The sequence below is a fragment of the Trematomus bernacchii genome, unplaced genomic scaffold, assembly GCF_902827165.1.
Source record: "Trematomus bernacchii unplaced genomic scaffold, fTreBer1.1, whole genome shotgun sequence".
Taxonomy (NCBI): domain Eukaryota; kingdom Metazoa; phylum Chordata; class Actinopteri; order Perciformes; family Nototheniidae; genus Trematomus; species Trematomus bernacchii.
The window spans coordinates 16,297,394-16,325,391 of NW_022988050.1; the positions used below are offsets into that span (position 1 = coordinate 16,297,394).

The window sequence follows — 27,998 nt, forward strand, 5'->3', positions numbered from 1 at the left end:
ATAATGACACACATAAACAGACACATCATTGCTGCAGAGATTAAATTATAATGATTACGAATGATAATTTCAGGATAAATGCAACTCCAACTAAGTCCAAACTGAATTAAGCTCGCTATCTCTCTTTAATTTCCCTGTCACATGACTAAAACGAAGGTTACCTCCTCCTCTTAGTGCAGAGGATTGGATGCTGAATCTGCAGGAGGTGACATCATGTGAAGTTCACTGAGTCAACAGTTTCAGTGCTGATAAGTAAAGTCTACTCTCCGTCCCCTGCTATTAGATGTGTGTGAACTGGTCAGGATATGAAGGTTACCCAGATTATAAGCAAACATGCAAACATACACAGGAAAGGTCATTTCATCTGGTTGGTCGTCCTGGAAACGGTGCACTGGGGTGTGTTTGGCTACCACTCACTAGTCAAGGTGACCCCTTGTCATCAAGTTTTACGGTGTGTGATCATTTGTGTGTGTGTGTGCAAGCATACAGTATGACACCTCTCTCAATAATCTGCCACCACAGTCCCATTTCTCACCGTGTACAGGTGTCAGCTGGTGTATAAACTGTCATCACTCACACTAACACACAGCACAGAAGCAATTTATTGTCACCACATGACATTTTCAATCAAAACAAGATGGGTATTGTTCTGAACAAACACAAATACTCTGCTTATAATAGTCCTGGGTAGTTTGGTTACAATGTGAACTAGGGCTGCACATTATGGCAAAAATGATCAATCTGAATTATTTTGATCAATACTGAGATCAGGATTTGATTTTTTATTTTTGGCACAAAATATTTTTCAATTGCAGTTTCACATTTAAATGTGTCATATTATGCTAATTTGTAGGTACATATTTGTATGTTGTGTCTCTACTGTGACATGTCTCCATGCTTTAATGTTCAAAAAGCTCTTGATCTCTCTCATACTGCCTGTGCTGCAGCACCTCTTTTCACCCTGGCAGGAGGGTTTTAGCCTTTGCAGCCATCTAAATCACATGTGTCAAACTCAAGGCCCGGGGGCCAAATCAGGCCCGTGGTGGATTTAATTTCGGCCCGCAGGATCATTTTTAATTACTATTAGATCTGGCCCGCTGGTATATTGCACGCACACCTTCACTGAATCCTGAGGGTCTCCTCAGCTCAGAGCCTGAGCCCAAACATTGATGAACTTGTACCCAAGATGAGATGCCAAGTATCTGAACTAGCATCACAGAGCAAACTGAGTTTACATGGATGTTTCCTTCTGCACTTTTTATCTTGAGACAACAGAGCATGTTTGGTTTTTCTTTGAGGGAAATAGTTTTTTTGAAGCTGTTGAAGCTGAAGGCCTGTGGAAAAATGTAATCATAAGAAATGACTCTGGAAAAGCTGCAGATACGTAGAGCCATAAGAAATGAATGCAACTGATTATTTAATGTTTCATGTTGTTTTTATAGGCAATCATTTAAGCTTTGTTGGTTCCAGGTTGAATATGTGCAATAAGTTCATTTCAATAAGTTCTGCAATAAACATTGAACCAGTCCGGCCCTCGACTGTGTATTTGAGTTTGACACCCCTGTTCTAAATGCACAAAAACCTATAACACACTACAGGAAAGGGAACACTCATAACTCAACATTTGCTTAGCAAATGTAGCATGTTGTATAGGTTTTAGTGCATGTAAATGGTCTCCAAAGGCTACAATTCCTCCAGAGGGAGTTTCTCTCCCCCACACTCCGACCCCCACTGCCTGAATTATGCCTCCATTGGACTCCTTTGTTTACTTCCATAACAAAGTGACATCACTATGTAACACTCATGATTCTATTAGCTGGTGCTTCAACACATTGTACGGGATAGGCTAAGGGGCGGGACATCTCCAAGTGGTTGACCAATCACAACAGAGCCGGCCAGCTAACCAATCAGAGCAGACTGAGCTCTGGTTTCAGACAGAGGGTGAAAAGAGGTGCTGCAGCACAGGCAGTATGAGACAAATAAAGAGCTTTTTGAACATTAAAGCATGGACACGTCACAGGAGAGACACTACATACTGATATGAACCTGAAAATGAGCAGGATAGGGCCCCTTTAAAGTCACATTCCACATATCTTACAGTTGTGTTCTCCTGTGTGCTTTATCAGAAACCTCTACTGATTAACGGAAAGGTCTTTTAATTCTCATGAACCCTGTCGGTGACTTTCCAAACAGTACAAACAGATAAGACAGGAAATTACTGATGGATTTGCATCAAGTGCATTACATGAATGTAATACAACATCATGGAAGCAGAAGTTTAACAACCTCCAATTCAAGTGTATTGTAAGAGCTAGGGCTGTGCAATTAATCGTATTTTAATCTCGATTACGATTTTGGCTTGCAACGATTACGAAAACAACGTAATCGAAATAAAACGATTATTATTTTTATTAAAAAAAAAAAAAAATGTAATTATTATTTTTTTTTATTTTATTTTTTTATTGGTTTTTCAGTTGAATTATACTTAAAGTTCAGGGTAATCAACTGTTAAAAACATACTGTTCACATTTTTGTTTCAATAAATGGATGTTTCAAAGTAAATGGATAATCGTTTTTAATAATCGTGATATCAATTATTGACCAAAATAATCGTGATTAGGATTTTTGCCATAATCGCACAGCCCTAGTAAGAGCACAATGCTGCAATCTAAATTCATCAGTAAGGCAGAGTGAGAGCACTTGCTTTTACTTATAAGAGCGTATGTGATGTTATAATAGATGTAGGCTAATACATATTGCTGTCATGTTAGGTTGAGGTAAAGCTCAGTAGTGTTTGTTTCACCTCACTGCTGAATCACAGATTATTACCAACAGCAGCTTGTTGTTGCAGATGCCTGCAGGCAGCCCTGAGGCTCAGCATGGCTTGGTGCTATATTTCATATTTTTACAAATCTATACATAACATTTATAGTGTAAGATCTTCTTCAATTTCCAACTATTTTCTGTCATTAAGAATTTGTGTTTTTATTCATTGTAAATAAAGCACATAGCCAACACCATGAACCATGACTGGTTTCCATATACTTAGGGTCATACAGTGTATCATTCTTCAACTAGTTACAAGCTGAATTGAAGCAGTCAGCAAACCCAGTTCTCATTGTGGGTTGCCTCCCTTTGATCTGCACCCGACTGAATTATGCCTCCATGCAGAAGATTTCCATCTCACATACACTCAGTGACCACCTGTTCAATCTGATGCAATCCAATACAGCTGCCAATAAGTGTACACCCAATCAGAAAGATGCATTGTGCATTCTAATGAGAAGCAGTGGACACCATGATTGCTAATGTTAAAAAGCCATTAGAGATCCCCACTGCATTACAGATAGGGGTGATGAGCTGATGTATATCCATACTCTATTTCCGAGCGGGAAATGGACATTATTTGCTTCTGCTCAGCCAGTGTGACAATCGGCACGCTAAAGCTGCACTGCTTTCACACCCTCAGGAGATGAAAATTCAGTGTGTGTGTGTCAGTGTGTATGAATGTGTGTGAAACCCATCCAATTTCCCTTTCAGATGAGCTGTTATCGGCGAGCAGAAGCAGAGTCAGTGGCCCCTACTCCGCAGATGCAGCTCCAAAAAGGAAAAGAAAGGGAGGGAGGGGGCACTTCCGGCGCCAAATATGGAAGTGTCGGAATTCCCCCCTTGACAGAGCGACCCATCGTGATTCACCTCACGTTCGGCTCGTACCACAGGAAGGTGCTGACGGGGGAGAGGAGGGAGGGAGGGAGTCTCCACCAACACCATATGACACAGATTCCTCATCATCATCATCACCATCATCATCATCATCATGGCCTCAGACCAACACAGATTTGATCAACACGCGTACATGTAAATGATCTTGTGCTCGCACGTATGTTCGCCAGTGTAGGGCTTCATTCAATATGGATGGAATGCTGGATTTTTAAAATAAATATGACTTTTTGGCAGCATTTCCTGTACACAGACACGACATGTGAAGGTGTTTCTGCACATGTGATGCCAGGACTTGCTGCAGAGCATACGGGAGAGTGTGTGTGCTCAGCATTACATCTGAAAGGCTGCAGCAGTGAGATAATGGTTCATCTTTAAAGACGTCATCCCTTCTTTTCCTCTTCAAATCTCAGGTTACAACATCACTTAAGGTACAGGTCCGAATACACACTGCAGCAGGAAATCCATATTTGTCTCGCCTCTCAGTCCTTTTATTCCCCTTCAGTTCAGTCAAATTAGAGTCTGAAAAGAACAGTGGCTCACACACACACTGTGCTTCCATTTTCCCCGTTCCATCCTGCGTCTCTGTTTGGAGATGCATCCCAGTAACTTTCCTTTCATCCTCTGCCATCCTCCTGCTCAGCCTGACAGCCTGCACTTCTCCTGCCCTATCCCCCAGCAGCTCAGCTTAGATACGTTACAGATGTGCTAAAGGCTGCTGACATGCTGCATACGAGCAGCAGATGCCAACAGTTATGCTGGATGACAGCTAGCTGTGCTGCAACAGCCCTAACAGAGCAGTTGGTGGAATCTAAATAATACAAAAGGATAGCTGCACCAAGCTCATGTCGTCCGGATGAGGATTTGGGGCACTGCCTGTTCTTTAAATAAATATTGAATTGTTATGTAAAGGGTAATATACAACAGCCAATTCAGAAATCTGTCATAAACGTTATTAGTGATTAGCTGGCTTTGAGGAATAACATCTCTGGGAAGAGGACACATTTTTTATAATAAATATTTTGGTTTCTAAATCAGACAACTAAGGGCCCAGTTCCCCCACGGTGTTGCGTGCATTGTCATGGATGCAAACGACCACTTTCCTGGTTATTCTCCCCCACATCAATTATTAAGTTTATTATTTATTTTATTTATTTATTATTAAATTACTTATTATTAAGCTTAGGGGTTGTACGTTGTGTGTCTATCTGGAATAATAAGATAAGATAAGATCTTTTATTTGTCATTGTACAAGTACAACGAAATTACAATATGAACTCAAGGTGCCAACGCGCAACAACAAGACAATATGAAAACAACAAGACAATATAAAAACAAGAAATGGGACTTAAATAGACATGATAGGGAATATGTACATAAATAAATAATACATTAAATTGCACGATTCCCCTCATATTGCACGGAAGACATGATTATTGCACGGAAGACATGATAACTTAAATATTAGCAGCGTTAAGTGCACATATGGCCCTGGGAAAGAAACTAAACTTGAGTCTGTTTGTCCAGGAAGAGTTATTCTGAATGTTATTCAGTCTGGATTTCTGCCAGAGTGTGATGATGATGTGAAGATAGCAGTAACATCATAGCTGTGGCTGAGCAGTGTGTACAGTTTCTATATAAGGAATAGTTGCTACAGCTTCCAAAATAATAAGCAGTAACAGATAACTAGCCAAACTTCTGACACAATATTATAAAAAGTTGAAGCACGTTTAGCCCCAGCTACTAGCGATCCCAAAACATACACTGTGATGCAATAAAGCACACTTCTCCACACAGTGAACCATCAATACTAGTGAAATTCTACTATTCCCAATACCAATTAGCACAGTCAAACATAACCTGGCCAAAGTGCATTTAGTGGCAGTGGCCTGCACATTCACACACATGGATGACCACCCTTTTTTCAAAAGAAAATCAATATTGTCTTATTTTGTTTTCATCTATTTTTGAGTATTTGATGTATTGGCTTTGTAGATATAGACAGCTGAGTGAAAATGGACTAACTGAAATAAATACGTAAAAAAAAATAAAAAAACAGGGATGGGAGTGGAACGCTCTTGACTAAATAACAATAAAACGAAAGAAAAAATGAATGAAACAATAGATCCCATGTACTTCACATTAGGGCTGTTCGATTATGGCAAAAATCATAATCACGATTATTTTGGTCAATAATTGATATCACGATTATTAAATACGATTATTCATTGACTTTGAAAACATCCATTTATTGAACTTTAAAACAAATACAAATAATAATTTGAACAGTATCTTTTTAACTGTTGATTACCCTGAACGTATAATTCAACTGAAAAACCAATACAAAAATAAATAAAATAAATGATACATTTATATTTACATTTAAATAAATAATATCAAAATAATAAATACCAATAAACAAGATCAACAAATATTTTGGAGCGCACTTCAACAAGCTACTAAACATATGTAAATATGATAAATACAAATAAATTAGACTAAAATAAATTAGATCAAATATGTTGCAGTGCACGGTCACAACCAAGCAAAGCAAAATAATCGTTTTTTACGATTTTATTATGTTTTCGTAATTGTGGCAGGCCAAAATCGTAATTGCGATTAAAATACGATTAATTGCACAGCCCTACTTCACATACACTCCTTTATAACCGTTTGCATAATGAGCAATCATGATGGTAAGAAAACTCTAAATGATAGCATGTAAAGCATCTCTTTTGAAATACTGGATTTATCAAATTGGGGGACGAATCAATTCTATCAGACTACATTGAACACATCATATATAACTTATCTTATACTTATCTTTAATAAAATGATATAGGAGGGGTAAAGCTAAATGCATTGTTGTGATGCAGGTTCATGTAGGACTGTAAAACTGTACCTGCTTCCTTGTTACATAACACAATTGTCCACCCTACTACACTGTCTGTCAGTCAGCGTCACGATGACGCTCGCAAACATCGATGCCGCCCAAAGATCAGTAACATGTTGGCACAGAGCTGGAACAGAGCCTGGAGCCAGAGGAGGCACGGTGCTCTGCAGGCACAGAACACAAAGCTGGGATGGAGCTCCGAGCTGAGACAATGGAGGTGAGCACAGTGTGACTAATCAGAGTGGAGGAATCAGTGGTTTGAAACAATCACACTGGAGCAATCAGGCCTAAGCAGAGCATTTGGATTCAATATACTTCATTCCACATGAGCACAGAGGCTCCGTTTCACCTCAAATGACCCCAAACACGAACAAAGGGAAACGTACCAGAGCTCAAACTGCCTGCTCCGAACTGAGGCTAACACCAAGGCATCTTTTCATGATTGGAATGAGGAAATATTGCTGGGTTTTTTCCCCATTACACCTTGCGTTCTGCCTGAAACAGCAGCTGGCCATCACTCTGATAAGACAGCATACTACATCACAATCCAATTTAATGTTAATGAAATGATGGCTTCGGTAACTATGTCAACTATTATAGAGCTGCTAGGATGACCCTAATCTAACTTACCAACTAATCAATTAGCATATAGACAGGAAAATAGTCATAAAGTATTTTTATAATCGAATAGTTGTATAAAAGAAAAAGTAAATTTCATACAAAAACTTTAGAAAATGCCATTTCCAGCCCCTCAAATATGGATATTTTTTCATATCATGCTAAAGTAAATAATATACTTGGATTTTTGACTAGCCGATCAGGATATTTCAAGACATAACCTTGGACTTTGAGAATCAAGGATGGACATTTGTCACTATTTTGTGACATTTTCAAGACAAACAAGAAAATTATCAATATTATTGTATTTTAAAACGTTATACAAGTTCTGTTGGGGTATATCTGAGAAGATGGCAGAAGAACTACTATTGTTGACTGTAATTTAAATTTTTTGTCCACAAGGGTTAAGAAATGAAAAGGCTAGGGCTATACTGAGCAGATTGTACCAGTGTGACTGTGGGGATGGAGTGTTCGGCTGAATTACTCACAGCCCCCACACATCAGACACATTGGACCCAAATCCCTCCCTCGTGAACACAGTTTTGGAAATATGACAATGAATGCTCCCCGATGAAAATTAAACAAATACCAACAGCATTCCTGTTATCTCTAAACGAGAGTGAAGCTCTATACTTTTTATAATGCCTCTTGAGAGTTGTCAATTGAGAGATTTTGCACAAGTTTCACACCAAACTGCACTTAGAATAGTTTTTAATGGAAGTAAATAGTGAAAAATGCCAATCACAAGCCCATGGTAACATCTTCTTATTTCTTCTTTTCACTAGGCCTCTGACGATGATTGTGATATATTATATTAATGTAATTTCATCTCTTAAAATGTTATAGAATATCAATGCAAGTGTTCTTAAAAAATAACTGTGGTTTTAATACTTAAGAATATTCAGACATTGGCCGAAAACTCATTAAAATACACAAACTACATTTCAAAATTAACTCTTGGACTCACAATGCCCAAGTCTTATAATAGTAGGAAACAAAACGTGCTGTTAATTGTGGCCTCATGTTGGTTAAAAAGTACAATATGTAAACAATGAAATCTGTAAAAATGATTGAGATCATCTCCATGTATTATACAATAGCGTCATTTGTACATATATAGTACAATAAGTTGATATAGTAATTATTGTGACAAGCCAAGTTTTAAACAGCTTAAAATAAACATATTGAATTTAAAGAAAAGCAGCAATTTTTCACTTCACAAACCAGTAACCAGCAAATGTTTTATATTTCAGATTTATACTCTATAGGCGCTTTCACACCGCAGTACTTTTCCCACTTTAGTTCCGATATAGTTCCGAAATGTCGCGTTCAAACCAAAAAAAATCCGGAACTAAAATGAGTTCATGAGAACCTTTTACCCCCTTTTCCGTCCCTGCTGGAGAGCAGGGACTTTCGTGGGAGAAAAAGGTTCCTATGTCTGATTGGCTGGCCATTTTATTATCCTCGCATTAGCATTAGCATTAGCCCAGCGCACAAATGCAGAGAGACTAACTTATGGCAACACAAAAGAAAACATGGGAGCGGTGGAGATGAGGAGGTGTCGGCGTTCTGGCGATTTACTCGGAAGGCTTCAGTAGAAGCTGCTGGGAGTCCCAGCAGCTTCTACTGAAGCCAGTCCCCAACTCCGGGGACTTCCGGCCGGGGACTTCGGGTGGCAGTATACACCGTGAAGTTGTTTGCGGCCTGCCAGTAAACCCAAAGCAGACGAAGAAGAAGTGACGTCAGCGGCTTCATTTGCCTAATCCTCCCTCAGGAACTCGCGGTGTGAACGCGATCTGCTCTTTAGTTCATCAGAATCAGAAGAGTTCTCATGAACTAAGTTCTGATGAACCTTTGTGGGAAAAGTACTGCGGTGTGAAAGCACCTTATGTCACTTAATTGATAAATCAACAACTGGTCTCCCTAGGTTATTGAACCTATATGCAGTTTCTACTTAGATTTTTGCGAAAACGTAGAAACACATTTATATTCCAACATGTGCTTTATAGACCATAATCGACACGTTTCCATATCAACCACACCTGAAACTATCTTGCCTTGGAGCTAGAGATCCTCTCTTAAGATCTGGAGGACAACATTGGTAGAAGAGCTGAGACACACAAACACATAGCCACTACAAAAATCAATGAATGGACCATGTGATGTTTCTCTGCTAATCCACTCCCACCACCAAAACACCAGCCTGGCCCCGACGCTCGAGCTTCAAACACACGGAGCCTGCAGCACTGTTGGGATTACATCACTTGGCTGAATACACTCCTGAACAAACATACAGATGATGCTTGTTCAGCAACCACAACAACAACAACAACCTGAGGAGAGGCAGTTAACCCACTGTCAGGGGGTAACTAGCACATCTCCACCAGCATCTAAAACTTCACCAAACACGGAGTAGAGTTGACTCTTCAATCCAACACCCAACGAGGAATTTGCCCCTTTGTTAATAGCATTATCTGATAGGACATGTCATTTCAGAGGCAGATATATTGCCAGCCACTCAACAGTACAGTTAGGGTGCAAAGAAACAAAACACACAGTCGTGAGACACTGCCCACACACACACGCCATTGTGAGTCATGTAAAAATTACACTCAGTATCTCTAGTTTCGGCAGCAGAGGAGTGGGGTTATGGCTTCGGTCCTCTACTGTTGGTTTTGATTTATATTGTTCTGACATCTGATACAAACAAAACAAACTGGATACGGAGATGCAGGAAAATAAAATCATTGTTTATCCTGGGAAAGATCATCTCTCTTAGTTTGTAGACCAAGTGAGTAATTAAACCCCACTCTTCTTCAAATAATAGCAGCTGACCTGTACGTGCCCTGCTTAATGGTAGCTGTTGAGAATAATTATTATTCAAATATGAAATCTCTATTGACAGAATTCCATATAATATTCAGATTTTGTGGAGTCTAATAAGGTTTTGATACATTTTTAGGATAGCACGTTGGTTTCTAAATTCATCTTTGTGACTTGAACTGCCATACATGTTGAATCCATCCCACATCCACAAATGAATCCTGCTCAATCTGCAAAAATGCAAATCACCTCTAGTTGTCGCTTGAGGACAAATGCAATATAAAATGGCCATAACCAAGTGTTCCAAACTGATTAAAATGTGATTTAGAGCAAGTCATCCCCGTAAAAACAGAGTCAAATCACAGCCTATCAGCAGCTGTATTCTGATAATCGAGATTTTCATTTAAAGTGGACCTATCATGCTATATTTAAATGATATATTGTAGGGCCATACCTATATAAGGTATATTTATACGTTTCTGTTTTCAAAATACCAAACAGATCATGCATTTTAGCCATGCCTCATTTTGCTCTATTTGCTGTTCTCCAGCACTGTTTTTGCAGGGGGCTGATTCTGTGAGCTGCAGCTGACCACGCCCCCCTGCAGGAGAGGGGAGCCGTGCGCTGATGAAGTCAAGAGGGGGAGAAAAATAGATCTCCGTCCTCCGTGTTTTATTATATTATTATAGGCCTATAGAGTCGTTATTCATTTGTTTTAAAGCTCAATAAATAACAAAGACGACCTTTGACCGGCACTTTTCTAATTTTGTCCGGAAGATTTAAACTTTAACGGACATCTTGGCCGGCGAAAGAAACTGAAACTGAAACTCTGCCGCACGGTCCCCTCGTTCCTTGGAAGAGGCGGAGAGGTGGGTGTTTGTCCTCTGCTGGTGGACTAACCGGAGAGAATTACAGTGCTTGCCTCGACGGGGAGGGATTGCATTGAATTAAAGCAGCGGGAGCAAACGCTTGCCTCGGGGAGGGAGAAAAAAAGCCACAGCGGAGAATAAACAGAAGGGTAACCATGGTAACCATGCGCAGGAAGTCTTCTTCGCTGCTTTTGTGGCAGACTACAGCGCCACTTACAGGCCTGGCATATGTACTACAGCGTCTCCAGCGCTTTCGAGCGGCAATGGCCGGCCGTGGCCCAACCCCACATTCCCCTGATAGGTGGAGAGTTGGCCCAATAGCCGTAGCGCCACTTTCCTGACGTCAGGACAGTGTTCAAATCTGGATCAGATTTTATCAGATCCGTTGCAGCCCCTTTTTTAGAGATTTGGGTATGGAGGAAAATAGAGAGGGTTGTGTTTTCTGACACTTGGTGAGTTCCGTGGAACACCGGGGACACATATTCATGTATAAAAGACGTACAAAAGTGCATTTTGCATGATAGGTCCCCTTTAAAGCAGGTTCACAAATGTACAAACCTTTACTAGCATGTCTTAAATTCATGTTCAGGTAATTATATTTGTACCAGTATAGGTAGATTTGGTTTGAAGTTGAGGGATCCATTATGGAAAAGTCTTTAAAAAGTGAACCCCATGCTCCATCACATTTTCAAACCACTAGTACCAACATTAACCAATCATATGGAGTTTGCATTGTTGGCGGAGGTTTGTGTTTGACTGCTTCATTGTGATATTATGTTGTATAATTCATGTTGCTGACCCCTATCTCTGTACCTTCTCCCCTCAGTAGAAACAGAGCTGATGGTATCTAATGGGGGCTGGCACCTCTGGGCTGCTCATCTTCCACGCCTTTAATGAACGAATAAAGACCCGTTAGCTTCTCTAAACACAGGCGCTCAGATCCCTCATTGGACCGGCTCATGAATACCACCCTGCACTGATTGCCCCCCCAGCGACTATTGGTCCCCTCCAATCGGCCCCCCAGCAGCGGGTCGCTCGGGCCCTCTGCTCCTCCTCACTCCTGCTGACTCCATAATGATGCAGCCTGCTGATGACAGGAAGAAACCCCGCTGCTGCTTTCTGCATGGTGGCATTTTCATAATCGACCCCCGGCGCTCTATTGCCAAGCAGTCCGGCTAATGGTCATGTTTTTTTTGTTGCATTGATTCATATGCAGTATTTGTGTGCCTGTAGTATGTCAGAAAATGTTGCAAGGTCATATATTGCAAGGTTGGCTATTCACTGATGATATACAACATAGGAAAGCAGCAAATCCTCACATTGGAGAAGCTGGAAACTGAAAATGTGGGTTTTTTAAATGACAATCTTTGTTAATTATCAGAAATGTTTTGCCAATTGACTTATGACTTCCCCTCTTTTCAAATGAATGCAGATCTGCCCATCATGTTTCTCCTCCCTCAACATCCTCCTCCTCCTCCTCTTCTTCCTCCCTCTCTGTGGTGTCTCTGGCTGATGCAAAGAAACCTCCCACAGGTCACAACACCAGGCGCCCCCTCCTCCTTTTGTAACATCGATCCCTCATTAGAGCCTTTCCAGGTGAAGAGCGAGTGTTTGTGTGTGCTTTCATGTAGCAGAGAAAATCAGATACTACTCCTAGGCTGAGTTCTGATGATATTGCCTCGGCCACACTAGGAAGCATGAACTCTGTTTAACCCGACCTTCACCAAACGCATCTTTGGCTCAGTGAGCACACATGGCCTTTTTCTCCTGCATCCACGAACACCTCTCATGTACCAGGAAGCTTTTAGGCAGTCCAGCTCTCTCCTGGAGTGTTTCTGTAAACAGGTGGAGTTTCTTCACATGAAGGAAAACCCTTGTGATGCGTTCGCTGCCTGAAATCTACCTCACCTGATGCCCAGAGCGCAGTGAAGCTGAACAGTACCCAGAACAGTTACTGTTTACTCTCAATACTGCAACTAGTTTAATCATGAGCACTCCTTTGGAGAGACATTTTGAGAGCCCCCACCTCTTTAAATAAGCTCACACAGGTAATGTCTACAGATACTTCCAGGAGAATTTCCCACAGATGATGGTGACAGCTTCTCCTCTGCTATCGTGTAACTTTAGCTGAACTGCCAAGGGGCAAACTGTCAGTGAGGTTTGGTCAGAGAGGTGGAATTTACACAACTGACTTGCAGCATTCTTGCACAAATAGCATAGTAATAACTGGATTTGGAGGGAAGGTTCACTACACTATATCAAATGAGTGCTTACACTGCCAAGTAAACGATTACGATTGAAATAAATTGTTTATTTTGCTGTGATTGGTTCATTAGAAAACGATTTGAAGACATCATTTGACTTTTTTATCATTTCTGACACTTGAAAATCATTATTCTGTTTGCCTATAAATAAAGCAATCATCTGTCTTTCTAAACAGACATGAGTTTCTGTGAGATAGATTTACAACCATCAGTCAGGCTAAAGGAAATACACTAATAAAAGCCTCCTCAGGGGGCAACCTGTCAGTTAGGAGGTGAGGTCACAGTGAGGTGGAATTAACATGACTGACTAGTAGCATTCCTGCTAAAATAGCATTGTAATAACCAGAGGGGAAGGGAGGTTCACTAGACATAAATCAAATGAGTCCATACACTGGGTAAACAATTACAGTTGAATTAATTGATGATCAATTTGACTGAAGAAAGGGATTAGAGTACATCATATTTTAATATTTCTCATACTTTGTAAATGAAATCTGTTAACCTAAGGAAAGCAATCATCTGTCTTTCTAAACTAGCCTCAGTTTCTGTGAGTTAGATTTACAACCATTGCACAGGCTATTGTTAGTGTTCCAGCACTTTTTTTCAAGGAAATACACTAATAAAAGCCCTTTTGGTATCACCTAGTGATCATGTCTTTATCATAAATCACTTTGACACATGACAGAAAAGCCACAACACCCGGGCTCAGTGAAGTAAGTTAGCCTGTCCTATGAAGCCTCCCCCCGGTGCAGCAGGTGTCCCTCCGCGGCAGGAGGACGCCAGGAAAACAAACAAGCTCCGTCTTACCTTGTAGACATTCTCCGTTATACGGTGCACCTCGTCGGTCCGGGACATCCTTGTTGGAGCGTCAGTCAGAACCATAGACTAAAGCTTTCCTTTTAGGTGAGGTCGGGATGCTTTTCCGGGCTGTGGCGGGAGAAATAACACAGCTGCAGGCGGGGACTCGCGGCTCTTGTCTTGCCTGTGACAGAGAGACAAGCTCGGTTGGCTGTGGGATCCCTGCTTTTATAGGAAAGTCCTCCGCGGCGCCCACACGGCTCCCCTCCGCCGGAGCCTCCCGTCGGAGCGCAGAGGCGGACCCACTTCAGAGGGGCGGTGCTGCCTTCATGGGCGGTGGGAAATCAAACATACAACAGCAGCCTAAAGATTGGATAAATCATGCTAGTGTTGTACAAGAATGCATGCATGATTAACATAAAAAGTAAGTAAAGTAAAGGACTACATTGTGGGATCAAATGGCAGATTCCATAGCAAAAAGCTTTGAATATGATCATTTTTGTGTAAATAAAATAAAAACAAGATAAATTGTTCAGTGTTTTATCACAAGAGTTGTATTCCTGAAGAAAATGTACATGGTCAAATGAGGTTAACTCTGCTGCTGGGTCCCTATACTACTAATAATAATAATAATAATAATAATAATAATAATAATAATAATAATAATAATAATAATAATAATAATAATAATAATAATAATAATAATATTAATATTAATATTAATAATGATAATAGCCTGCTACTTTTATTGTTTAATATTGAGTTTTAAAAAGAGAATTAAAATGTGATTTAACCACCCATTCCTTTCTCTAAATGGTGTACAATTATTTCACACCCACGCCACGATTGATGTAGGAGAACTGTATTTAAATTAAAAAAAACTATAATTTTGCAATTTGCAACATCGAGCAACATCGTTGAGTAATGGAGTCCTTTATTATGGAAGAATTTGACACATAGGCCACAACATTTTTGGAATCTTCTCAAATGTTTATGCTTGGCAAAAAAAAATCAAAAATGCCAAAGGCTTGAAGTCATGTGGATATGACTAAAGACATCGGTAAATGAGTACAGTCTATTATTTTTCTGCCTTTGGTTTTATGACTACTAATTAATTCTAAACAACCTCAACTTGAAGACACTAGGATTTTACGGTGAGTCCGTGAATGCAGCCTATAATTTAAAAGCCTCGCCTCCTCCGCACGCGCTACCCACGCCACCGCCTCTGCCGCATCCATTCAGAATACCCGAGCAAGCATCTCACAGGAACCAGAGCAGTCTACACATTTAATAAGAAGAATGATATCTACTCCAACATTAAAGCACTGTAATATTTCATGATACTCCTTAAGGCACTTGAATTTAGGATGTAGTCTAGTATTTATTATTTTTAAATATGGATCCTGTCAATACTGTCTACTTCTGTAGGGCTGAGGTTGATAATGCACTGTAATGTACCTGGAGGTAAGATAACTGTTGATCCTTTATTTGTTTACCCTGCTCTATATTTGTGTGGCTCCACTCCTTTTGGCTCAGTGGGTTTTGGTTGGTATGAGTGGGATGGAGCCACATTTTCTTGGATTACAAACCTTGTATGGTGGGTTGGGGAATCCCACACATTTCAACGCATCACGATCTGAAGGCCTTTCAATGAGTAAAAGCACAGAAGAAGATAACAGAGAAGCAGCAGTGTGTCACGCCTTTTCTATTCTGCAAAACACATTTTAGAGAGATGTTATATGAGATATTCAAGGGCTGCTGGTAGATAAAGTGGAGCATCAATAAACCACCAGAACAGACCCCATTTTGCAAAGCGACCAAACTGACACATTGAAAATCTATCAAGCATGTTTGATCTTTACCAGAACAAACAGCAGCGCTCCCTCTGTCAGCCAGATATTGATGTATTCCTCTAAGTGTAGGCTACTCAATTCATGCAGTTAGTTTCCATGATCAAGTATAGCTTTCCATTGTGTTTGGTGATTGCCAATCCAACTAGAAGTCTAATCGTACACAAATAAATTAAGAACATGATTGTTGATTACGGTTAGTTCAAGTACAGCAGAGCTCTAGACCTCAGACTCGAGTCAGGCATTCATTCTCAACAATCAGGACATGTGACTTGAGAGAGAAGAGAAAAAAGTTTAACTTGGAAAAAAACTGTAATAATGGAGTCACTGATAGTAAAACACACTCAGAACAAATTTAAAAGGCAACATTTTTCATTTTTCGTCTTTTTGTATTGCTCAGCATTAAGAGATCTGAAATACTTGCATCCGACAATTTGCTGAGGAAGTCTTGAACTTAAAGGATTTTACACTTGGATAATGAGACTGGAGGCTGTGGCTCAGTGGATAGTATGATGGACTTCGAATCAGGGGATAGCAAGTTTGAGTCCCACTGCAGTCAGCATGTCGTTGTGTCCCTGGGCAAGACACTTCACTGGTAGGAAATAGAAAATCTGGTATGGGAAAAGTAGAAGTACCAGAGTGTAGGAATACTCTGTTACAAGTAAAAGTCCTGCAATCAAAATGTTACTCAAGTTTTACACTTTAAGTAACAAAAGTAAAAGTAGTCATTGTGCAGATTGGTCCATTTCTCAAGTAAAGTACGAATCCCTACAAATTGTCCTTAAGTACAGTACTTGAGTAAATGCACTTTACACCTCTGTAGCTTAGTTTACTACAAAGACAGCGAAACTGGAAACAACTAGATACACTTAAACTGGAGTACTGAGCATTGAAGATATTACCTACTTCTACAAACAGATAGATTCAAGATATATAGCTGTGTACTGAATCAGGGATAACATTAAATGATAGAAGTTGATCTACAGGAGAATAAATGTATGGAATCATTGTAATTGTATTTTGAATAGCCACCTGACACCTGAATTGTGTGTTTTCTTTTACATACAGTAACTCTAGACTGAGGTTAGTTGTCCCAAAGTGTAGAACAAAGTTACAGCTTTATTATGGCAGCTATCGCACCAAAGAATACGTCGTAGCAGTGTCACACAGATGCCTTTTATTTATTCATTAACTTTGAATGCCCATGTTATTAGAGATATGTCTGTGTTGTTTTTAGAATGTGTGTCAGGATGGATCCCTTGTCTTGTTATCTGCAAACTCAATCTACCTACGGGTACTAATAAATAACCTGAACCTGACAACTAAAGACACTTTGATCATAAATTGCATTAAAATTCACTAAAAAGCAGAATGAGTATTTGATCAAGGGGGCAACCTCAAAACCCCTCTTATATTTGTCCCCCAATATTAAAACAACATACTTGACAGTAGCTATGTCACATGATATCAAGTAAATACTCACGTATTAAAGGTCCCCTATTTTACAGTTTTCCATCAATATATTATGTCTCAGATATATACAAAACATGTCTCTGAAGTGTTTGGCTCCAAACACCAAACAGATCATTGTAGCATCCCATAATCCTCTCTGTTTCAGCCCTGTTTCAAAAGTGCTGATTCTCTGTCTGTTACTTTATGTGCTGTTTACACGATAACACAAACGGTTGTATCCACAACTTTTCTCTTTCGTTTAGCCTGTTCGGCCACACGAGGCCGTAACGGAAACGCGGAAACGGACCCCGCAAACGATAACGGGTCTCAAGGTGGATAGATCTGCAACCGGAACGCTCTGGGGGGGCAAACGGCTCTGTGTGTACGCCCTATACGATCATTTCCTGATAACGATGAAGCCATAGCCCCACCTCTGCTGCTCACTGCTGTAGCATGGTCAGTAGCTACTGTCAGTAGCTACTGACCATGCTACTGCTACTGCTACTGACCATGCTACAGATGTTAGTGCAAAATCTACAGCTCCTCTACCACAACCATCAGCAACAAGTGGACATGGAGAATTACATGAACTACATGTTGCTAAATCCACCGCGGAGAATAAACAGAAGGGCAACCATGGCAACCATGCTCGGGGCTCTTCTTCACTGCTTTTGGTGTATTTTGTGGCGAAAGTACAGCGCCACTTACAGGCCCGGCATATGTACTACAGCGTCTCCAGCGTTTCCAGTGGTCTCGTGTGAACGGACACGTTAAATGAGCCGAATGCGTGTGAACGGAATACATTTTTGAAAACGAATTCGGTGCGTAAACGCAAACGTTCCCGTGTAAATGGGGTCTTAGATGAAAATAAGGAGCCACTCCCCACGCCCTTCTGAGATATTTGGTTAAAAAGAACACAATGGTGCTCTAGGACAGGGGTGTCAAACACAGTGGGCCAAAATAAAAAAATCGGTACTAGTCGAGGGCCGGACTGGTTCAATGTTTATTGCAGAACTTATTGAAATGAACTTATTGCACATATTAAACCTGGAACTAACTAAGCTGAAATTATTGCCTATAAAAACAACATTAAACATTAAATAATCAGTTGCATTCATTTCTTATGGCTCTATCTGCAGAGTCATTTCTTATGATTGCATTTCTCCACAGCTTCAAAAAAACTATTTCCCTCAAAGAAAAACCAAACATGCTCTGTTGTCTCAAGATAAAAAGTGCAGAAGGAAACATCCATGTAAACTCAGTGTGCTGCTGTGATGCTAGTTCAGATACTTGGCATCTCATCTCGGGTGCAAGTTCATCAATGTTTGGGCTCAGGCTCTGAGCTGAGGAGACCCTCAGGATTCAGTGAAGGTGTACGTGCAATATACCAGCGGGCCAGATCTAATAGTAATGAGAAATTATCCTGCGGGCCGAAATTAAATCCACCAAGGGCCTGATTTGGCCCCCGGGCCTTGAGTTTGACACATGTGCTCTAGGAGGAGATTCAGGTGATAAGGGGGGGGGGGGGGGGGTTACCTTGGTTGCTGATTGGCCAATGGTTACACAAGCCAAAAAAACGTTATGACATCATAAAGTGGCCAAAATCTGATCAGCTCATTTTCAGACAGGTTTTTATATAAATGGATCAGGACAAAAAGAGAGAGAATCTTTTTCCTGAAACTTTCAGAGTCTCTTTACACAGAGGGGACACATGCTGATGTATAAAAGACATGAAAAAGTGGATTTTGCATAATAGGTGACCTTTAAAGACTTTTGATGTAACTTGGACTTGTCCTTACAGAGTTTAGACTTACTATTACAAAATGTGAGCCTTAACATGAGATGGTCCTAAATGATGTGAGATTTTAGTTGGCTCTGCCCTTGTAATTTACCATAGTTCTGCATGAGTGTGTGTGTTCAGTCCACAGTGGAGGAGTATCAGGTAGGCAGGTGTTAATGTGGGCAGGAACACACGATCACCTACGTACTCAGGCCTCCATTGAGCAGCTTCTGATTTTCATGAACATCCTACTCACCAGCGTCCTCTCAGCCTTTGTATCTGGATTCAGATCCACGTTGGTGATTCATCAGCGTGGCGCTCTGGTTCTGTCTGTGCGACGCCCACTCCCACACCCCCCCGATGGAGCTGTCCATTCAAACTTCAATGTGAGGAGGTCAGGAACGTTTCAGGCATGCAGAAGGCCTCAACAAAGGAACATTTAAGGATGCAAGTACTTCAAGGCCAAGGATAGAAACATTAGAAAGCCTTTCTTTTATTTATCTAGCTGGTGCTTTAGTCAGTTCAATAAGATTCTTTAAAAACTAGAAAAAGGTTTCAAAAGAAAATAAGAGCTAACTTTTAAGGATTGGCTAATAGAATCTGTACAATCATTCAACCAATATGTTATTTTTTCTTTAACATGATTCCAAAATCAGTGCTGCTCCTACAGCCTCATGTTTTTCAGACTTTCCACCAAATCTTGAACCTGTAACAGATCATATATCAAATTCAGAGTCAACAACAACTAACATAAAGGGCCAACACTGATGTGGGGGGGATCAGGTCCAGCTCACAGTTGGTGTTCTAGTTCTTTCCACAGGTTTTAAATGGGTTAAAGGTCAGGGACTAGTCATATGGAGCTGCCATTGTGTACAAGGGACCAATATAAATTGCTGGCATAAAGTTAGAAGCTCATTATTGTCTAGAAAAGGTTTGGTAACCCTGTCAAAGACGTCCTTGTCTAAAAGCATAATTATAATGTGTTACAATATGCTTATAGCTCTGTATATTTAAAAGGACTCATATATATATTCATAATGCTTTGTGAAATAACCATGATAGCTCTTATAATGACTCATGTCACATACTATTTAAAAGAAATTGCTGGTTGCTCACTGACATTTTTTGCAAGGATCATGGTGCATATATAGTGGTAAAATGAATTTGTAATGCAATTAAGTAAGGTTAAAATAATTGTGTTGTTGCATAATTTGGAACATTATTTTTCACTTCACTTGAACAATAACCAACTTATAATACTTTATAACAGTGATAATAATGCATTAAACCCATAGGAATTTAAAAACACTATGATTATGGCAACACAAAAGGTTGTGAGTTGCCAGCATTTAAGAAGTCATAATTCAAATGCTTTATATGTTATGAATATTGTTACAAAAAACACTATACATGTAATAAGAGGGCTTGTAGCTATAGCCAAAAAGCTCTATAATCATATAATAACATATTACAAGTATCATAACGCATTATAGACATTGGCATCATGGAAAGGAATGCTCCAATACATTTTCCGTCAATAATTCACCTGCTCTCAACAGATGGGAGAGAAACTATTTGTCGCCACCTTGTGTTCAGACGTGGAACATCTGACCTGGCAGCACAGAGAATGTCAATACAAAAAGTGAGTTTTATTATAAAAAGAAAGTATAGAGACATTACAAAGTATTTTAAGACGACCTGTGTGATGCTGCAGAGGAAGGACAGTCGGCAGTGTTAGTCATCAGTTATCTGTTAGTGAGATTAAATGATTTACAGATTAGTCAAATGGATCTACAATGATACAAGTTTAGCTCTGTCGGCCATCTTTCTATACATTTGGGCACAGTGAAATAATGAAAGGCCCCTGCTATTATAATACTCAGTGTGTGGAGACCCAGGGTGTGGATTGAAGAGATTACCAACTGTTGTCTGGGCTTCAGGTAAACCCTCAGACGATATGCTTAGCCCTCCCTCCAATGACACGGAGCTAATCCACAAGGGGAGCAGAGAATTAGATCAGTGAAGCGGCTGGAAACAGGGTCAGTATTTTTGCGAGTTTACATGCAAATGTTAGGAAGATGTAGCAGGGTGGGTCAAATAACTGTGAGACAGACGAGATGCCAAAGACTACAGAGCAGGGCTTTTGTATTAATCCTTCTTCAAAAGGTCAGTTTTATACAATTACAAGAACAGTTGTTTTGTATTGCATTCAGTCCTTCTGTTTTTCTTCCATCCAACAGATATCACATTGTCTTTTTGCACTTACAAAAGAATGAACTTTTTTTTATTATTAAGTATTTTTACTGCTCTTTTTCATCAATAAAAGCAAGAAAAATCAGGTCTTTGGGTAAAGTTCTCCATCTATGTAGACTGAGAACTAACAGTATTCAGATACATGTATGCAGAGAAAGGGAGTGTCATCATGAAACCAAAACAATTGAATATACAATTCTTCCTTTTGGTTTCCACATTTGTCTTAAAATGAGCAGATATGTATGATATAAAAGACAAAAGAAGTTTAATTTGCGTTTGATTTTACAGAGTGTTTTTTGACAGAAAGTAGTCCCACTGAAATCAGTTCACAGCACGCTCTGATGTGAAACATCCCGTGTCATCTGGACATTGTGTTTTTGGAAAAATGTTTCTGCAGATTTGTTTTTTAAAGTCATTTTTACTATTCCTTGAGATCAAACGATATTCCACTCACCTTCATTTTACTGAAAAGATGCAGGAATCTCAAAGTCTTTCTGAAAATAGCCTTTATATACTAAGAGATGATGTAATGATTCACAATGACATGCATTAAGGGAAGTCGATGTATTCCAAATGATTTAGTGGCGATATAACAAAGGTTAGGCACAGTTATCTGATCCCACAGGTCTTTAGGATTCAAATCAGCTTTCCTCCAGTGATGCGGTCCCGGCTGCCTGTGTGGACGCGGGGCAGCGAGGACAAACGGAGACCGGGTGACGATATGGAGGAGGAGCAGTCTCTGAGAGAGGCTGATCACTTCATCACAGGCCTCTGCAGCTGATGTGTGTGTGTCTGTAGGGGGGTGGAGGAGTGTTGTGGAGGAGCTCCTACGCAGCGAGCATCTCTCTCTCCGGATTCTTCCTGGGACCATCCCGCTCTGGAACAAAGGAGATTCACAGAGTTCGTTTATTAACAACCCTGCTGAGAAGGTAGGGCTGCATCACTCTGACTTTCTTTTGCTATCCACACAATATCTGTAAATGTTATTACTGCACATATTTTATTCCATTCTATTTCTATGTAAATACTGCTATATTTTACTATATATTTTAAATGTTATTATAGTTTTCTTAAAATAGTTCTCTATCTGTGTTTTTAATTTTTGTTTTACTTTTATGTATGCACCTTGACATCAAGTCAAATTCCTCGTACGTGTCAACCTACCTGGTGATAAACCTGTTTCTGATTCTGATTAGATACTAGTAGTATTTTATGTTAATTATAACTACAGGACACAACCTAAAACAGGCTGTTGAAAATGCAGTTTTGTTTAATAGGAGCTGACGTCACAGGTGGGCAAAAACTGAGGCAGCGCTAACAGCTATACGGTTTAAAAATGGTTGGTACCGATGCAAATACAAGATCAGATCCTTAGCCATGGTGTAATATTGTTTAGTAGTAGGGTGTACAACTAAAAGGAAAGGCAGTAGCAGAATATTGTTACACAGTTTTCCTTTCAAAAACACCAAATCTGACAGTGGTGCTACTCTGCATTAAACGGCAGTCCATCACAAAATGATTGACTTTAGGAAAACGCTGGAATTCAGATTTGGCATTAATTTAAGGCGGGTAAACAATAAAAGGATGTTTATTTATTGTTACAGGATGTGTATTTTGTAAAATGTGTAATAATAAAAAAAGAATGGTATCTTTAATATTGTTTTAATGCATGCTTCTTGGTTCATATTAAGCTGTGTTTGGCTCTTTTCTTTCTGTAACAAATGCACATTTCCCCTCTGTGGGACGAATAAAGTGATTCTGAGAAACCCTTTTTCAGTCGGAGTTGTTGAGAGAAGTTGGTCCCAGACATGTGAAGCAGCTAATGTTGCCTGACAGCTGTCGGTTCAATTGAGTTTGACATTAGTAAAATCCAGAAACTAAAATGTCTCTTAGAGTGTGGGTCGATCACTATGATGTTTGGTTATTTTTTAAATGATCTGTCATTGAGCCAAGGTTTGATTTAATCAGGAACAAGAGAGAAAAGCAATTGATTCAGCCTGGTATATAAGGGGAGCAACATATTAGGATCACACGGCTGGGATGTCAGTACAACAGAAACAGGATAACAAAATGTCACAGCAAAGGTCCGAAAATAATGAAAAACAAAGACAACAGCAGACCTGGTTTCTCCTCTGTGGCCTCGGGGACTTCTGGAAGCTCGTCTTCAGGAACCTCAGGCAGCTCCACGTCTCCCTGAGGGACAAAACGCATGATCAAACACATCTTTCATTTCTAATTCAAATACACATATCTGAGTAATGTTGATCAGTGTACCTGAGTGATGGCCTCCAGCTCAGCCAGCACAGCGTCTTCATCCTCCTGAGTGAAGGAGCCCGCCAGCATGTCGTCTATTTGCTGCGGAGAGACCACACACTCTCAGAAAACCTCTAACACTGTTATACTGTACATCGGACTTTAGAAATATCTAAATAAATAAATAATAATAAATAATAAAGTATTTAAATAGACAATATGTCATTATTGGAACAAAAATGCTTATTTATCCTGTGTTTATCACTATCTGTTTAGAATGCACACATGTTTTCTAGTTTATCAGAACTTCTAACAGTTGTCATCTGGGTGTGGTCTCTTTGCATTTAGTCCACTTGTTTAGGAGTATCTTAGGCCTTTAGTAAATGCATTATTATATTCTCTATTCAAAATCATTCTGCAGAGACTCTTCTTTGGAACATTTGATAAGCCTAATTTAGCCTCCCAGCCACTTTATTTGTAGTCACTACACCCAGTTTGGTGACATCCTTAATGGCATAGGATCATGGGAATTGTTGTTTTCACCACCATGCTGTCATTGCAGAGAGTTTCTACCGGTTAGGATTACCAAATCATTCAGGAGGGGTTTACCAGGAGCCAAATTATTCAGAGATATCGTCCTCCAAAGAATCTCAAATCTTGGTGATAAAAACACTGAATAACAAGTTACACGTTGTCAAATCAAAGTTTTTCCAATGTAGTTTAGTTGCCGCTAATATTCACCAGCTTGTATCTCTGACAACCCATTTCCCCCAAAACTTAAATCCTTGATTTATTTAAAATATGAAGTGAAAAACAGCCAAAATCTAAAAGTGTATTGTAAATATGTGTGTGAATAAAAAGTAAATGTATGATCTATTAAACTGTTATCTTGATTTCAATTACCTATTTCTTTCACTTAGTTGGAACTTGGTGAATGCAAGTACATAATTCAACAAAATATATAATATGGGTGTAGGTTTTTAGACATTTTACATAGTTAGATATTAAATATTTAAATAGGTGCAGAAATAATTGTCATGTATGTCTGACATCCACAGGAACTTACCCTCTGGTACTCTATGGCGTCTTGGGTTTCATCCATAATCCGCTCGACCTCTTCAACGGACATCACCTGAGGAGGGGAACACCAAGAGCCCGTCAATAACAGGTGACTCAGGGAGGGGGGGGGTGATGTATCAAACATGGGATCAAAACATTTTTCAGCCCCTCCTGGGACTCCGTACACCACCTACCTCGTGCATTTTCTTCAGACACTCATTTCCAATCTTCAGCCCCTGGATGACCTTTGTTTCCACCTGGGCGAACTCGATGTCTTGAACCTAAAAGGAGCCGAAAAAAGATGAACTGTTAGTTTCAAAGAAGCTGCTGCTGTTAGCACTGGCTGTCAATCAAATCCTCACCAGGCGCTCCAGGTTTCCGATCTGGTTCTCCGTCTTGTCTAGAAGCTGGTCCTGGTAGCGCTTCTTTTTCAGCAAGAGGAGCGCTTTACTGTTTGAACAAGAAAATATATTCAATGTGAATTCACAAAGCAGCCTGGAGTAATATGGCAACAAGATTCAACTATCTAACTTTTAAAGGCTGCATTACAGTGAAGTGGTCTAACTTTCGGAACTTTTCCAGATGTTTTATTATTTGTCATTACCTGCTTATTCAATAAATCTACATTACTGATGATTATTAATCAAATTTCTCCTGGTGGAAACAGCGTCAATGGACAACCTTACAAATCTATATATAAATATGAATGTATTTCTTAAAAAATATATATTCCTTTTTTCATATCGTCGAGCCCTACTTTAACCCTCCTATTGTTCCCTATGTGTTCCCCCCCTTACTTTGGTGTTCGTGGTCAAATTTGACCGGTCCTGTTTTAACTGCTATTACATTAACACAATAACCATTAGTCATCACCAAATTTCATGTAACACCCTTTCAAACTGTAAATATTGTATCAGACTACTGGTATACATGAAAAACTGCAGTTAATATACAAAGAATAAACACTGAACATGTATTGCGTGGGCCAGGTGTGATCCATGTGTGATCCAGGTGGGGGGATGGGCACATAAGAGCGGGAAATGTGTCAAATTGATCTGTGTGTGCGCGTGCATGTGTGCGTGCGTGCGTGCGTGCGTGTGTGAGTGCCAGGTGTGATTCACATGGGGAGATTGGGCACATAAGGGGGGGAACACATCTAGAGTGTGTGTGTGTGTGTGTGTGTGTGTGTGTGTGTGTGTGTGTGTGTGTGTGTGTGTGTGTGTGTGTGTGTGTGTGTGTTTTATCTGATCCGGATGGTTACTGATTCCTTTTCTTTATGGCGGTCATGTTTGACCGGGAACACCATGGGTGTTACAAAGTTGACTAAATCATCCAAAATTCAATGAAAGTGGTGATCAGCAATTGTATATGTTCAAAAGTCTACTGTGAAGGATCTCATAAAGCCTTAATGCAATCCAATGTAAAACAAAAAAGTTATGATTGATGAAAGTAGTAAATCGGTCAGATTTGACCCGAAGACAACAGGAGGGTTAAGGTACAAATGAAGAAAAGCTCTCTAAGTAATAAAAGCTACATTTGTTTAACTGAACAACATTATTTTCAAATAATGTTTTCAACATGTTGACAGAATTCTGCCTATTATGTATCTATTACCATTAAACGTATTAATGACAATAGGTTAATATGTACATAGATTGTTATTTAAAGGATCTTGGACCCTGAATATCCTTACAAATGTTTTAATATGAATAACATAAAAAGATGGTCCCTAATGTGAATCTTAAAATCATCATTTCAATTCAAGGGACTCCACAGGTCAGAAACCTTAACCATCTCTTGCCTATAATGATGTATCCCTTTGTTTGAAATCCTTCAGTAAACTGTAACACTGTAAACTCTTTTCCCACTCACTCTCTTTTGCCATCCTTCAGCAGCTGCTTGGCCAGAAGTCTCTCCTTCTCCAGCCGCAGGTTGATCCTCTTCTGATACTGCCGCAGCTTGTCTCTCTGCTGCTTCAGTTGCTGAGAGAACCAAGACAACACAATGACAGTTACACTCAAATATACTTATATATATACTATAAACCAATTCATTCATATGATAGAGCAGCTTTTTGTTGCTCTCTGTGCAGTGGTGTAAAGTAACTACGTAGATTTCAAGTACTGTACCTAAATACAATTCTGAAGGACATGTACTTTACTAGAGTATTTCAATGTTGTACTACTTTGTACTACTACCCCACTACAACTCAGAGGTCAATCGTGTACTTCTACTCCACTACATTTATTTTGTATCTTTAGTTACTTTCCAGATGTGGATGAATGGTGTGAAATATAATCAAGTGTTAAATCAGACTTTAGTTCCACCTGGAGTAAATTCACAAGCTACCCTGCAGTATACAAAGTCATTCAAACTAGCTGCACCTTTACCAGCTTTGAGAACACTTTCATGATCAATCATTATAAAACATATCATATATATTATTCTGAAATGGACCAATCTGCAAAATGACTACTTTTACTTTTGGTACTTTAAATATATTTTGATGCAAATACTTTTGTACTTTTACTCGAGTAGCATTTTGATTGCAGGACTGTTACTTGCAGATTATTCCTACACTCTGGTACTTCTACTTTTACTCAAGTACAAGATCTGAGTACTGAGTAATATAGCTGTCAGTGTCATAAGGTCCAGGCCTGCAGCTCTGTCAACCTGTACAGAAGCTGTCAAACATACACAACCTGTAACAGAGCAGTTTTAAGATATTTTACTAGATTAGCTAGACCTGATTTACGTTAGCCTCTTTGGACAAAATCGCCTCTCATAGCTCAGCACCACTCTCGTTTAAGTGGTTAATATCTCAACTCGTAAAATTGAGTGAACCTGTTTGCTACGGCTCTCAAACGTGACAACTGAAAGCAGAATAATAAAGGGGTTTTAGGTAATAAACACACCTAAATCTAAGGGTTAATTAAATTATATTCAAGCCGAATTACAGAGTTACTTGCATAGTGCTAAAGTGATTAAGTTGTGTTGTAAAAACTGTGTTTGTACGATAACTGATATTAAAGGTTGTTAAATGACTACTATTTATAAAGCAGTTCGGCGGACCCCCTCTTGTTACAGCACTGAACGTACAGTATCAAAGTTAACACTGGACAGCTAGCTAATGTAAGCTAGCTGAGACACTCACCAACACCGCTTTGTCTTGTTCTGTCACTCGGGTTTGTTTCCTTTTTCCAAAAAGATTTCCCATTCTGACACAGCATCCCAGCTACGCTTTGCAGCCAGGAAAAGAAATGTGAAGGTGAGCTAATTTAAAACCTGTTTTCCTAACTTATAAGAGGCATGCTAGGGTAGCTTCTCCTCCATTATTTGTGTAGTCATCTGTTCTTCTGTTGTCCA

General features: G+C 39.6%; 2 protein-coding genes across 6 annotated transcripts in view; both read right to left on the minus strand.

Moving 5' to 3' along the window:
- baiap2b (BAR/IMD domain containing adaptor protein 2b) overlaps positions 1-14,255 on the minus strand; it is a 76,831-nt gene extending 62,576 nt beyond the window's left edge. For all 5 annotated transcript variants that reach the window (XM_034119859.1, XM_034119862.1, XM_034119861.1 and 2 more), the window contains exon 1: positions 13,995-14,255. In XM_034119859.1, the coding sequence (XP_033975750.1) occupies positions 13,995-14,069 (75 nt within the window). In that variant the 5' untranslated portion in view covers positions 14,070-14,255. The remainder of the gene's footprint in view (positions 1-13,994) is intronic.
- Positions 14,256-21,188: 6,933 nt separating this feature from the next.
- Positions 21,189-27,998, minus strand: chmp6b (charged multivesicular body protein 6b). The gene is made up of 8 exons (XM_034119863.1): positions 27,787-27,998; positions 26,505-26,614; positions 24,995-25,082; positions 24,827-24,913; positions 24,640-24,705; positions 23,595-23,675; positions 23,441-23,513; positions 21,189-22,197 (listed from the first exon to the last, which is right to left on the minus strand). Exons 1-8 carry the CDS (start codon positions 27,847-27,849, stop codon positions 22,148-22,150), a joined length of 618 nt encoding a protein of 205 aa, XP_033975754.1. The 5' UTR covers positions 27,850-27,998; the 3' UTR covers positions 21,189-22,147.